The following is a 13,296-nucleotide window of genomic DNA, read 5'->3' as shown; positions in this document are numbered from 1 at the left end:
TCTCAACTGTGTTTCATGCAAATTGCAATTAGTTGAAAAGCAGCATATATATTTGTTAATTTTTCGATCATAGCTAACAAGGCATTTTATTTCTTTTCCTGTTTGTCTGTTCACATACCCCCACTTTTCAAGCATCATTTTAATGTCATTTTCAGAATGTGGCAGTGCAAACTATGGACATAGCTGTTCTCAGGCCTGTACTTGTATTGTTGCCAATACAATGGACTGTAACAATGTTAATGGTAGTTGTACTTGTAAAAATGAATGGGAGGGAACCAACTGTGACATGGACATAAACGAATGTGATGATGCAACAACTTGTGACGGCATTCCCTATTCAACTTGTCAAAATTCTGTTGGTTCTTACGATTGTGTCTGTAATGCTGGATATCAGAAAAATTCTTCTAATCTCTGTGATAGTAAGTTTATCAAATTGATGTAAACTGTTATAAGTTAAATTATTGCCACCTTTATCTGAAAAAAGAAAAGAAATGGATTTAATTTTTTCATCTCAACATCTCACGGATGAAGGTATTCTGAAAATTTAAGAAATAAACTATGGATAGTTATGCATTTTTTATTCCAATTCTATTTAAAACAAATGTATTTTTTATTCCAATAGTATTATAAAAAAATTATCATGTATCAGTGTATAAAACATTTGTTACAACGTCTGCACAGCAAGAGACATCTAATATTATTACTTGTGAGTATGTCTGAACAACAGAGTCGTCTTTAGATTTATGTTGTACACAGTTTTATTGTAAATCATTTTTAATTTATTTTTTCACTAAGATTTATAGAAAATATTGAATAAATTGTCCAAGTGGTTCATTTTTTTTAAATTGGCTATGCAGGCCTTGTCTCCAATTTGTACTGTTTTTAAAATATTTGTGTGTTGTTTTATAGCATGGCATTGATGCAACCATGTGCAATTCTGCTAATTTTTTTTTATATTTTTTTTTATTCTGCTGATAATTAAACTATCAAACCTTAATAGTTATTAGTAATCTCGTTTGTAAAATGAATAATATTTGTACAAATGCTATCAATATGAGCATAGGATATCATGCTTTGTTGGACTAAATATGTAATTGTAGAAAGTTTCATCTTAATCATCTATTTGGAATATTATGAATGCAAAAACTCTAGCCTCTTTGTACTTCATCAATGAACAGAATGTAGGACCTCAAATAAACAGGAGTACTAATTGTAGCAAGTTGTTATATAGAATGAACTATGTAAATAATTATAATAAGAATAAAAAGATAATTATAAGAATAAAAAGATAATTATAAGAATAAAAAGATAATTATAAGAATAATTATTTTCACAGGCAATGAAGAAAACATACAGAATGTGTCAGCTTAAAAAAAAACTTATTCTTTTACACGTTATGACTTGCTAACAGTTCATGGCATCATTTAACTTTTTCTTGTAGACATTAATGAATGTGGTAGTAGAAATTTGAACAACTGTACTGAAAATGCTTCCTGTTTTGATACGGATGGCAGTTTTGATTGTGTTTGTGACTCAGGGTATACTGGTCAAGGAGATGTAAATTGCACAGGTAAGTTTATTTTATATTTATTTCATTTGCTACCATTATATTTTGCTTGTCAAGCTTGTCGATCTTAAGATATGCCTAGTTTCCTTTAATCTTTTCTAAAATTTGTTTTGATTTTCACTTCCTTACAGCATTTGAATAGTTTATTATGTAGATTGCAGCAGAGTGCACAGTTAGTTTTGCTTCGCCCCAAAAAATACATGAATTTCATATATATTCCACATCATATTTCTATAATTTGCTATTGTAAATTTCCGTTTCAAAGGAAGTTGTAAATAGTGAGACTATATGTATAGTCATATTTCAAATTAGTCAGTGTTGTTCATTATTTGTGTTATTATACCCCCGCTTTAAAAAAGGGGGTATACTGTTTTACCTCTGTATGTCCTTCCGTCAGTCTGTCAGTCCATCAGTCCATCAGTCCGTCAGTCCGTCAGTCTGTCAGTCAGTCCGTCCGTCCCATGAATATTTTTCGTCTCATTTTTCACAGGAACTACACTACCAGGATTTCTGAAATTTGGTCTCAGGCTTGATATAAGTCAGCTATACCGTGTGATGCGTTTTCAGATTCATCACTTAACAACTTCCTGTTTACCGAACACTTGTTTGATTTTACACATGATAGCCAAGTTAAAAAAAATTCGTCACATTTTTCTCAGGAACTACAATACAAGGATTTCTGAAATTTGGTTTAAGGGTTAATATAAGTCAGCTATACCGTGTGATGCTCTTTCAGATTCATCACTCGACAACTTCCTGTTTACCGAACACTTGCATATTTTTACACAATTAATATTATCCACTTGCGGCGGGGGTATCATCAGTGATCAGTAGCTCGCAGTTTCACTTGTTATATCATCTATAATAAACATATTTTTTACTGCTATTATACTATTGTTGTAAATGAGGTATTTTAAACATTTATATTAGAAAATTTACATTACCATTTGAATGAAATAGTCCCTCTTAGAGAGGGATAAATCATACTTTGTAAAGAATCACTCTGATTCAAACAAAAAATTCTCTGAAACTGATATTATCAAGATGCTTGATTTCTTGATTGACAACATATTTGTTACGTTCGGAGGACGTGTTTTTCAACAGACTGTCGGCATCCCAATGGGAACAAACTGTGCCCCTCTACTTGCCGACTTGTTTCTTTATTATTATGAGGCTGACTTCATGCAGGAACGTCTTAGGAAGAAAGATAAGAAGTTAGCAAGATCCTTTAACTCTACTTTCCGCTAAATAGATGACGTTCTTTCACTAAACAATTCAAAATTTGGTGACTATGTGGAACGCATCGATCCCATCGAATTGGAGATAAAGGATACTACAGATACAGTTAAGTCGGCTTCATATCTTGACTTACATATAGAAATTGACAATGAGGGTCGGTTGAAAACAAAACTTTACGACAAAAGAGATGATTTCAACTTTCAAATTGTGAACTTTCCATTTCTAAGTAGCAACATTCCAGCAGCACCTGCATACGGGTTACATATCTCCCAATTGATACGATATTCCCGTGCTTGCATTTCCTATCATGATTTTCTTGATAGAGGGTTACTGCTCACAAGGAAGCTATTAAACCAAGAGTTCCAAATGGTGAAGTTGGTTGACCGTTATGGAATAACCGTTTCACAAATGATATCGGATATGTTCCTTACGTCGTAACTACAATCCCCTTCCCTTTCATGAATGTGACCTACCGAATTAGACTATTTACCGGATTTGTAATCACATAAGCAACACGACGGGTGCCACATGTGGAGCAAGATCTGCTTACCCTTCCGGAGCACCTGAGATCACCCCTAGTTTTTGGTGGGGTTCGTGTTGTTTATTTTTTAGTTTTCTATGTTGTGTCATGTGTACTATTGTTTTTCTGTTTGTCTTTTTTATTTTTAGCCATGGCGTTGTCAGTTTGTTTTAGATTTATGAGTTTGACTGTCCCTTTGGTATCATTCGTCCCTCTTTTGTAAACACACAAATTGTAACAGTTAACAATATATAGATTAAGCTCAAAATTGTATTATACTCGGTCAAGTTTTTTGATACGTAGTTAGTAAAGTAATTTATGTTTTCCAGTTATTATATTAATAATTTAAAACATATTTAACTATTATAACTGAAGCTGTTACAACAGCTGAGCCTGATACTACACAAACAAAAGAAACTATTGAGCCAACAACAACAACAGAAAAAGGTATATTTTCCTACCATTCGATTTTTTTGTTGACGCATGTCAATTTAAAAAAAATATGCCTAATTGTGTGGGTTTGTGGTTAATACTTCTTTCATAACATTTTGAGAGGAAATCAGAATCTAAAACAGCAAAGCTATGATAATTGTTTGTTGTTGGAGAAAATGAGACAATTTGGATTATTAAAAAATAAAAAAAAGAATATGTACAACAGGAAATAAAAGTTTGTCGAATAAATTATAATTTATTTTTAGGATATTTTTGTATAAATTTTTTTTTTTAAAAAGCAACAACCATCATAATTGTTTTTTTTACACAGAGTATAGAGAAAAGATTTGTATAAAAAAATGTTTTTGATTTTCATTTCCTTGCAACGACTTTAGAAACCACAAAATCACCAGATATCACAACCCAGTCAGTAACAACAACAACATTGTCAACAACAACTTCTACACAAACAACAACCACAGTACAGACAACATCAGCTGCAGCACGTGCTTCAGGTATGATATTTCTTTTTCTTAAGGTAGCACAATACAAAGATTTTATACCTCCAATTCCCCAGTTTCGAAATGCTGTAACTTTCTTTATAATGCTGGAAAAGTTATAAATGTGGTATTTATGGATAGCTAACAGATTACTCTTTCAAATTAATGCAATTTTAGTATTACAGTTATGTAATCAATTATAATGTTAACTATGTCTACAAAATTTTACAAGAAATTTCCACTTTCAGTTGAAATTAGCTTCTCCATTGATATCCCGAGAGGGTTGATTTTAGCATATGTTGTTCCTGGATCCATTATCTACAAAAGAGTGTCTCAGATTTTGGATAGAATGTAAGGATCAAATTTCACTGAAATCAAATATTATCTACTTTTATGTGGTAAGGATGTTTACACTAATTACAGATTTATGAGAGAATGGAACACGATAGGGATTATTTGAGACACTCTTTTGTAGCTCCTGCTGTGTTGATTAAGATTTCGTTGAAATTTCCTGTATAGTTATAGAGATGAAAGAGCTAAATTCATTCAAGTAAACTGACCAAGATTTTGCCATTAATTGCATAATAATTGATTACATAATGATTGCATAACAAAAATATTGCATTCATTCAAAAGATTAATCTTTTATTAATTTATATGCAGTCTGACGAAAGTAACAGCATTTTAAAGGTTTGAGATTGGAAGTAAAAAAATCTTTGTAATGTGTAACCTTGCCAATTTGTTAGGAAAAAGGTACATGAACCGTGACAGTTTTTCATTTCTTTGGTTTTATCGACATACGAAACTCGATTATAAATAAACATATATGTTGTAAGATTTAAAAAAAAATAATTCAACATACATACATCTTAACTACGCATTGTCTTCAGTATTGAAGGGGGGGGGGGGGGGGGGTAGCTTTTATTTCAAAGTTTCGGAAACAAATATGCATGCATTGTACTTAATTAAAAAAAAACCGAGTTCAAAACATTGTGATTGGTCATCTGGTCATCAGTAACATACACAATGGATTTTTGGCTAATTTTCATATTTAGTATACGACCAAAAAATAATTAAAGATATATAAGGCTTATAATTTCACCACGAGACACCATTCAACTATTTTCCAACTCGAAGCGGAGTTAGAGTTTGTCCGTTTAAATGGACTTTCTCTTTTAGACTTTACAATGAGGTATGATTTTGTTATACTTTTTACTTCTATGTCAGACGTATATATAAGCGCGTTTTGCCTACTGCTTTTAAACAGCAAGTAAATTTCAAAATTGTCGTATCAATGATATTTCATGTAAACACATGACTGGTGGCTCGCAGAGGAAACGTGTGGTTGCAAACACCCGATTCATAGTTTAGTGTGTTAAATGCGGTCGCGGACGGGCGTTTTTTTCTACATAAGACGCTTCAGTGGCGCTAGATTCAAATAATTTTAAGATCAAATCAGATACGAAGTTGAAGATCGTAGACAAAAAACTCCAAAAAGTTATCCCGATTCCGACTGAGCCAATAAATTTCTGTAATCAGATAAAACCTTAATTTTCAAATAATTCAACATAAAACAATAAACAGAAAACCATTATAAGTTTTAACCTGTCATGTCTTATTGTCCCCAAATGCAGGACTATGTGGGTTCAATTGGTCATTACAAACCAAAGACTTTTTAATCATGCGGCAGTGGAAAGTAATATGAATCGAAATCAAACTATTGCGTCCGTGTTATTTGATATGTCCTCATGTTGACTATTTACTTGCTTGCTAAAACCTAAATGTTTTTTTTAAGTACAAAGTATCGTATGATTTCATTAACATGTAACTCATCACCATCGTTAATACTTAGTCTAGTATTCATGCCCCGGTTATTTTTGCCAAAATCATCAATCAATAAATCTTAAAAGTCATAAATTGCAATCTTTTTGCATCTATCATTATGGTTATATATGTGAATCAAATAATATACATAAGAAACAACAATTATAGACGACAACACAACAACAAGTAGGCAAAACAAAAAGGCTTCAACGAGGTTTATACTTATCGCCGGACAGGCATGCGAACTCTTATATGGTTATTCATATTTCTGTGATGTTAATAAAACATGTATTATAATCTTCCAGAATTTATGGCATTCGGAGAAACAACTGGTGATTCACGACTTTACGGAGATGATGTGTCAACATATAACTTAGGATGTTTCACATCAATTCCTTTCTTGGGTGACAGTTATAGCTACTTGACAGTAAGTTTATACTCTCTACACATTTCATGTCATTTGCAGTTCAGCAAACTCAAATTTGTTTTTCGTTCATGTATTTTTAAACCGTGTTTGTTCCTTTTTATTCACTAGTTGTTTCAAGGTTTGCTTACCTTAGCTATGCGATACTGTTGATTATTCAATCTAGGAGAGGATAGAAGGATGTCTTCTGAAATTACCAGAAAATTAAACTCTGAATTTAGAATTCCTGAAAAAACAAAGCCATCTTTCAAAAAAATTAATCACAAATTCCTAAGTTTAAAGCACAACACAATATAAGTGTAAATCCTCAATACCCGCAAAATCAAAGACCTAATCTCTACGTCACGAAAAAGGTCCTTCCACACCTCACCTATTGTAGTTTTGATCAATTCCATTATGCCCCAAAAAAAAGTGAGTTTCATTTCAAACATATTAAAATTACAAAAAACAATCATGGATTCGAGTAGTTACAAAATGTATTTACCACGAGCCAACTGTAATTAGGAAATGAGTGCTTCTTTTTGTAACTTCATTTGGGTGTAAAAGCGTTGACCGAAGTACATTTTGTATAAAGCGCTAAAACATACAAACATAATATAATTATCTGTCCATATTTACAAGGATTTCATATAGTAAGAAGGATTGTCATGTTTTGGAATTTCTTTCAGATTTTCGGAATCCTCTGGTTTTATGCCAAAAAAATGCATCAAAAAATTTTGCTCATTAATCCCCATTTTTCTTTTCAAAAATATTTTACATATATAATTATAGGCCACCTGTAAAAGTCTTATAAAATCTATGTTATTTTTAATAGTTTTTTTTAACTTAAGCATGTCAATGATTTCAAAATCGATGAGAGAACATTTTCCCGCCCAAACTTTAATGGCTAATATCTCGAAAACAAACAAACGGACCTATATAATTTTTTTCGCTCTCAGTCTGTTGGTTCCTTTATTAATTCCCTATCAATATATAATAACTTTATGAAAATTTTGTTACTGAGTACAGAACTACCTTAAAACGAAAATAATGTACCTATTTCTGCTGAAGAGATGCATGGTTCATTTTTACTAATATGAAAGTTTAAAATATATAAATCTTGATTCAATGGTTATATTTAAAAAAAGAGGGAACTCTTTCATTGATTTTACAAAACAATTGCTCTCTATTTGTATTTAACTTTGTGCAGTTTAAAGTGAAATGCAATTCATCTTCTACTTCTAAATTAAAGATACTATAGAGGCAAATTCTTTCTTCTAAAGGAGATTTACTGTATGTCGAACTTTTTCAATTTTAAGAACACTATTATCAAATACTTTTCTATACTTTCTTTAGATAGAAAGTCCATGCTATTACCAGAGATTGTATTATGTCTCTGCTATTAACATATACGAATTGTGTCCTATATAATTTTTGTCAATGCCTAATAAATAAAAATCTTTAAAAGGCACAAGAACAAAGGACAATTTTATTCGTTTCCCTCTACAAAACCTTCTACAGACTGGCTTTGCATTAAGTCAAAATTTTACTGTTCCAATAATAATTTTAATCAAGTTTATAAGGAAAAACAGTAATAATCAGTATGGGACGAGTAACCTTGGGACGAATTGAAATATCACAATTATGTATTGATTTCTCTCCCCAGACTACAAAATGCCCCTTTCGTTCGCTATGAAAATTCATTGTTTTGACAGTCTGTCACTATCTAGCCTCACCGGACACTATTTTTGAACTGTGAATCATATTTTTTTATGTAGACTACTTTTCTTGAATTGTCTATACCATAGAATTTAAGATGTATGAAGACTTTCCAAGAAAAAAATTATAATAGCCTTTCAAGACGTCATAATTATTTGGACTAGGTAGGGGTGTGCCATTTTTGCCTCTAAAAACGTACCCATTTTAATATAACATTAACTGAAATTCAGTACCTATAGTTATATAAAGATTTAAGAAAGAATGACATATACTTATATACAATATTTAAAATATCAATTTACAGTGAGAAAAATTTGGTGCACAAACCAGTATAATTTCGCCAATAACTCAATTGTTCAAGATACTGGTATAAAGGACATCAACACTGCCTGGCGTACCCACCACCAAGTAAAAAATCGCAACGGCAGATTGTCACATCCAATTATAAGCTAGGGATTATATCCCAGCAGGGTGCTCAATTTAAAACATGAAACACAAATAGCATTAAAGTAATTAACTATGTAATGTATTCAAATATTTAATTTTCATGCAAGGAGATTGTATTTGAATATTTTTATGCCCCACCTACGATAGTCAGTAGATTAAATGACGTCAAAACGTTATCGAAGATCGAATCAGGAGACAAATTTCCGGGGTTCATTTGGGAACTTATTTGAAAGGTGAACTTTCAAATGAATTGATTTAATTTAATATAATAATTTACCATTAATAATTTAAGATTCTCAATAGCATATTTATATATGATATGTACACTCGGAAATCGGTGATTAGAGTTTGTGATTACAAACTCTCTGGGCGTACTGTAGATCATACCCCAAATCAATGTACAGTTATCAAACGTAAATGAATTTGAATATAGGATGTCATTAAAAAGGAGGGCCATTTATATATAAAATCTCGCAAAACTATGACCCATATTTTTGGCACATCATCGTATACCCAATAATAGGAAGTTACCCCCCGTGGATAAAGCATACATTAATCTTAATCTCAAATACATTTTCATAGGCAAATAAGATGCACAAGTTTGTATTTAACTTCAATTACTTCAGCAGTGGTTGCAGACGAAATGTCTGTCATGTGTAAAGGAAGGATTTCTGAATTATTTTTTTTGTGTAAGTTCCTCCTTTTAAGGAGCACTAAATTAAAGTTTATCCATTTGATGGTGAACTGATCATTCATCTAAGAATTTTTTTCTTTCGGAGTTCTCTGGACTTTTCAATGTTTTTTTTATATAACATGCAGGCCAGATTGTCGTTCTTATAATATTTTCAGAATGATTTTGTCATCGTCATCAACATTCACCGTGTGCACAGAAATTGTATTATCATGAAAACAAGGGAATTTAAATAGGGTTTTTATTGATAAAAACATTTATTGATAAATACAATTAAATATGATCTCATAGGGCAAACATTGGAAATCGTTCGTAATTGTGTCCAGTCGTAATTTCGTCCTGTGGGGCTAAGTACTATCTTAGTGCTAATGTAGATGATCTATTAGCATAAGCTTGTACTAGGATTGATGTTCAGATCATATCTTCTTAACAATGTACATTTGAAAAAAAACAAAGTACACACTCTATAAATATATAAACACTATATAGACTTAGCACTACAAGTTAAAACCATATAACTTCATTATTTTAAATGGTGATAAGGCCACACCAACTTAATTCCTTGTTCGACGGACCCGCCCGCACCTATTTTTTTCAAAACAGAATTTTTTTATTTTTTTTTATATTCCCGCTTCCCGCATCCGGAAATGTAATCGTGTCAAATTTCCCGCACCGTTTTTTTTTGTAAATATTATAAAAAGATATTTGCACTTGTTTTTATTATCACAGTCTAACCTGTATTTCTAACGATTTTAAACATATAAGCATCCAAGTACACTGTGTCAATGTATGTGATAATATTTTATTCAGCATGAAACCCATTTATCCCAAATGGGAGTGCTCCGATATAGATATATAACAGAGGAAAATACCTGTACAGAACAAAACATTGGTTTCCTTCCCCTTACTTATATTCCCTATCAAAATATGTTCGTTGTTAGTAATAAACGTCAAAGAACTTCGGAAAGAAATGCCTTCAACTGCAATTATATTGTATGCTGGCGATACAAAACTATCCATACCCTCCGCATGTTTCTGCACCTGTCCTGATTGATTCAGGGGCCTGTCGTTCAGCAGTTAGATATCGTTCGTTGATGTTCATGAATTTTATTTGGTATTTTCCCGTTTGTATACTAGTATATATAAATTAGATCGTTTGTTTTCTTGTTCGAATTGTGTACACATATAAATTTGGGGTCCCTTATAGCTTGCTGTTTGGTCTGGGTCCGTACGTACTATGACCTGTATTTGTTATTATCAGGTTGGGAACAATCCTCCCCCAGACAGGGCAATGTGGGGTCATTTTACTGTTGTAAAAAAAAAAAAAAGAAATACCAAGGATTTGCATAGTGTTACTATACAAATCCTTTGAAAAACTTTTTAAAATTTACTTAAAAAGAGGAGGAATACATCATATTTTAAACAACATTACTATTCTTAAAGAGGGGTCCACTTATTTTGAATAATATTAAGGTAAATGTGTTAACATGGCCTAAGTCCAGGAATATTACAAAATTCTTCGGCATGTTTTGACCATTTAATACCAGATAGATATAAGTTCTTTAGGAAAATATGAGCTCTTTTGTACTAAAAAGTTTTATTTACAAAAAAAATATATTGTAAATTATATTGACCCCTCATCGGTCACATGACTAAATTTTGTCTATGGGCTCATAACAAAATAACGTCAGCCAATCAGAAGACGCGTTACATCCAAAATTGAATTATTACCAGATAGATATAAGTTCTTAAGGAAAATATGAGCTCTTTTGTACTAAAAAGTTTTATTTACAAAAAAAATATATTGTAAATTATATTGACCCCTCATAAAAAGGATATTTATTAAAATTGAGGGGTTGTTCCCAACCTGATTATGACTTGCATGGAGAATTGTCTCATTAATTGGCACACATACATATATCAAATCTAATTATTCAATTATTTATTGGTGAACAGGGAAAAATACTTCATAAATTAAAGAAATGTCAAAGTACAAGTGATAAATCAAGTTTTAATATTGTCAAAACCTACTATTTTATGTTTACAAAAAAAAATTATAATCGCTCGCCTTTACTTTTCAAGCTTTGCCTCAAAAATTTGCAAATTAAATGTTTTTTGATTTAAATTTTCAAATCGCTCGCTCGCCCCAATTTTTGGAGTCCAAAAATCCGTAGAACAAGAAATTAAATTGGTGTGGCCTAAGCATTTATGTTTACATTTTGCTGTGAGAATTATGCAAACTTGCATATTCGTGGACATTTGATATCATGGTTTTCCAAAATAGATATAGAGGAAGATGTGGTATGAGCGCCAATGAGACAACTCTCTATCCAAGTAACAATTTATAAAAGTAAACTATTATAGGTCAAGGTACGGCCTTCATATTCTGCATTAAATCATACAACAAATTTGCAATTGGTTGAACATTTTAATTGGTGGTTAACATTGTACCCACAAAATCCAAGAAAATTGGTATCCAACAAATTATAATGAATCCACAGGATATACATAATATAGGGTAGTCTGCCACATACGTACATGGCATGGGCTGTTGTTTGTAGTTGTGTAGTTGTCAAACAGTTCCAAAAACAGTTCCATCTAAATTTTGTGTATATTAACCCTTTCGCAGCGAGTGTATCCTTCAGGATACAAAATGCGCTGGGCGGATGTATCCTTGAGGATACACGATGCGCAGGGCGAGTGTATCTTTCAGGATACATAAATATTGTCCCAATAAAAGCCGCAATTTTACGCTATTTGCCGTTCTTAATAGTTGGAAACATTGTTTCAATCAAAATTTACTATATCTGAGGGTATTATTTCAGTTCTGCAACAACAGTAATAACATAGTGAAAGGTAAATAAATCAAATCGGAAAATTTTATTTTCCAAAATTAGAACCGGAAACACGTTTTGAGGTCATGTGGGGTTTCAAAATGGCTCCTCTCGATAACAAGCAGTGGAAGTACTGCTGTTGTCGGCGTTTTGATGAAGCCCTTCACATTTCATAGGTAGTGTTAGATATATAATAATAATAAATGGTTCAATATATATTTATAAATTATGAAAGCGATCACTGTTAAGCCCTTTTTCCCACAAGTAGGCACAAGACAGGTAAGACTTGCATGTAGTTAAAAAAGATTGTCACCGGTTTTGAGGGGAAAAGATAATTGTGTTTGGAATGTACGGGAAATGCACGGAACTAATTAAGGAAATGAAATTTCGTCTGCTACTATCACAGTCTTAAAATGTCGTCAGACGAATCTGACGGCGACTTTGAAGGTTTTAGCGAAACAGATGTAATTAATGCCGAACAAGAGGTCTTGGCCGCTGAGGAAAGGTTGAGAATGATTTTGAATGATCAGGGGATAGGAGATGACAGTGACGTGGATTTAAATGAGTCTGGTAATGAGGATGAAGGGGAGTAGGAGGTGAATATTGATGAGAGAGGAGATGGTGGTGATGGATGGCACACTGGGTTTGATATTTTGGAAAGGGGTCTTCCGCATTTGTTTACTCCTCGTGGCAATACTGGGCCAAGTCGCGTCATGGGTGCTGAAAAGGAGGTCTTAGATTTTTGGCAACTCTACATGGATGATCATTTTCTTGAGTTTATTATAAACAAACCAGATAGTTATGCCAACTATAACATTCAGCATAGGCCAAATGATAACAAAATGCCTTGAATCATCCCAACTTTACCAGAAATAAAAGCATTCATTTGTCTTACCTACTAAAATGGGAATAACTCGCAAACCTTCCACAAAGTTATATTGGTCAACAGATCCAATTATGGTCACCCCAATATTTTCATCTATAATGACTAGAAACAGGTACACCCAAATATTGCGGTACCTCCATTTTTCCGACATTGCAAATGAACCGATACAAGGTGAACCAAATTATGATCCTCTGTACAAAATTAAACCTGTAGTAAACCATTTAAATAACAAAT

General features: G+C 32.2%; 1 protein-coding gene across 1 annotated transcript in view; it reads left to right on the top strand.

The window, feature by feature from the left end:
- The window catches only part of LOC143062029 (uncharacterized), a 126,463-nt gene that overhangs the window by 47,661 nt on the left and 65,506 nt on the right, over nt 1-13,296 (top strand). Inside the window, exons 39-42 of the mRNA XM_076233881.1 lie at nt 156-419; nt 1,442-1,570; nt 4,154-4,273; nt 6,388-6,509. Coding sequence (XP_076089996.1) covers nt 156-419; nt 1,442-1,570; nt 4,154-4,273; nt 6,388-6,509 — 635 coding nt within the window. The remainder of the gene's footprint in view (nt 1-155; nt 420-1,441; nt 1,571-4,153; nt 4,274-6,387; nt 6,510-13,296) is intronic.

This window comes from Mytilus galloprovincialis, chromosome 2 (assembly GCF_965363235.1).
Source record: "Mytilus galloprovincialis chromosome 2, xbMytGall1.hap1.1, whole genome shotgun sequence".
NCBI lineage: Eukaryota > Metazoa > Mollusca > Bivalvia > Mytilida > Mytilidae > Mytilus > Mytilus galloprovincialis.
This window is presented reverse-complemented; position numbering and strand designations above follow the sequence as displayed.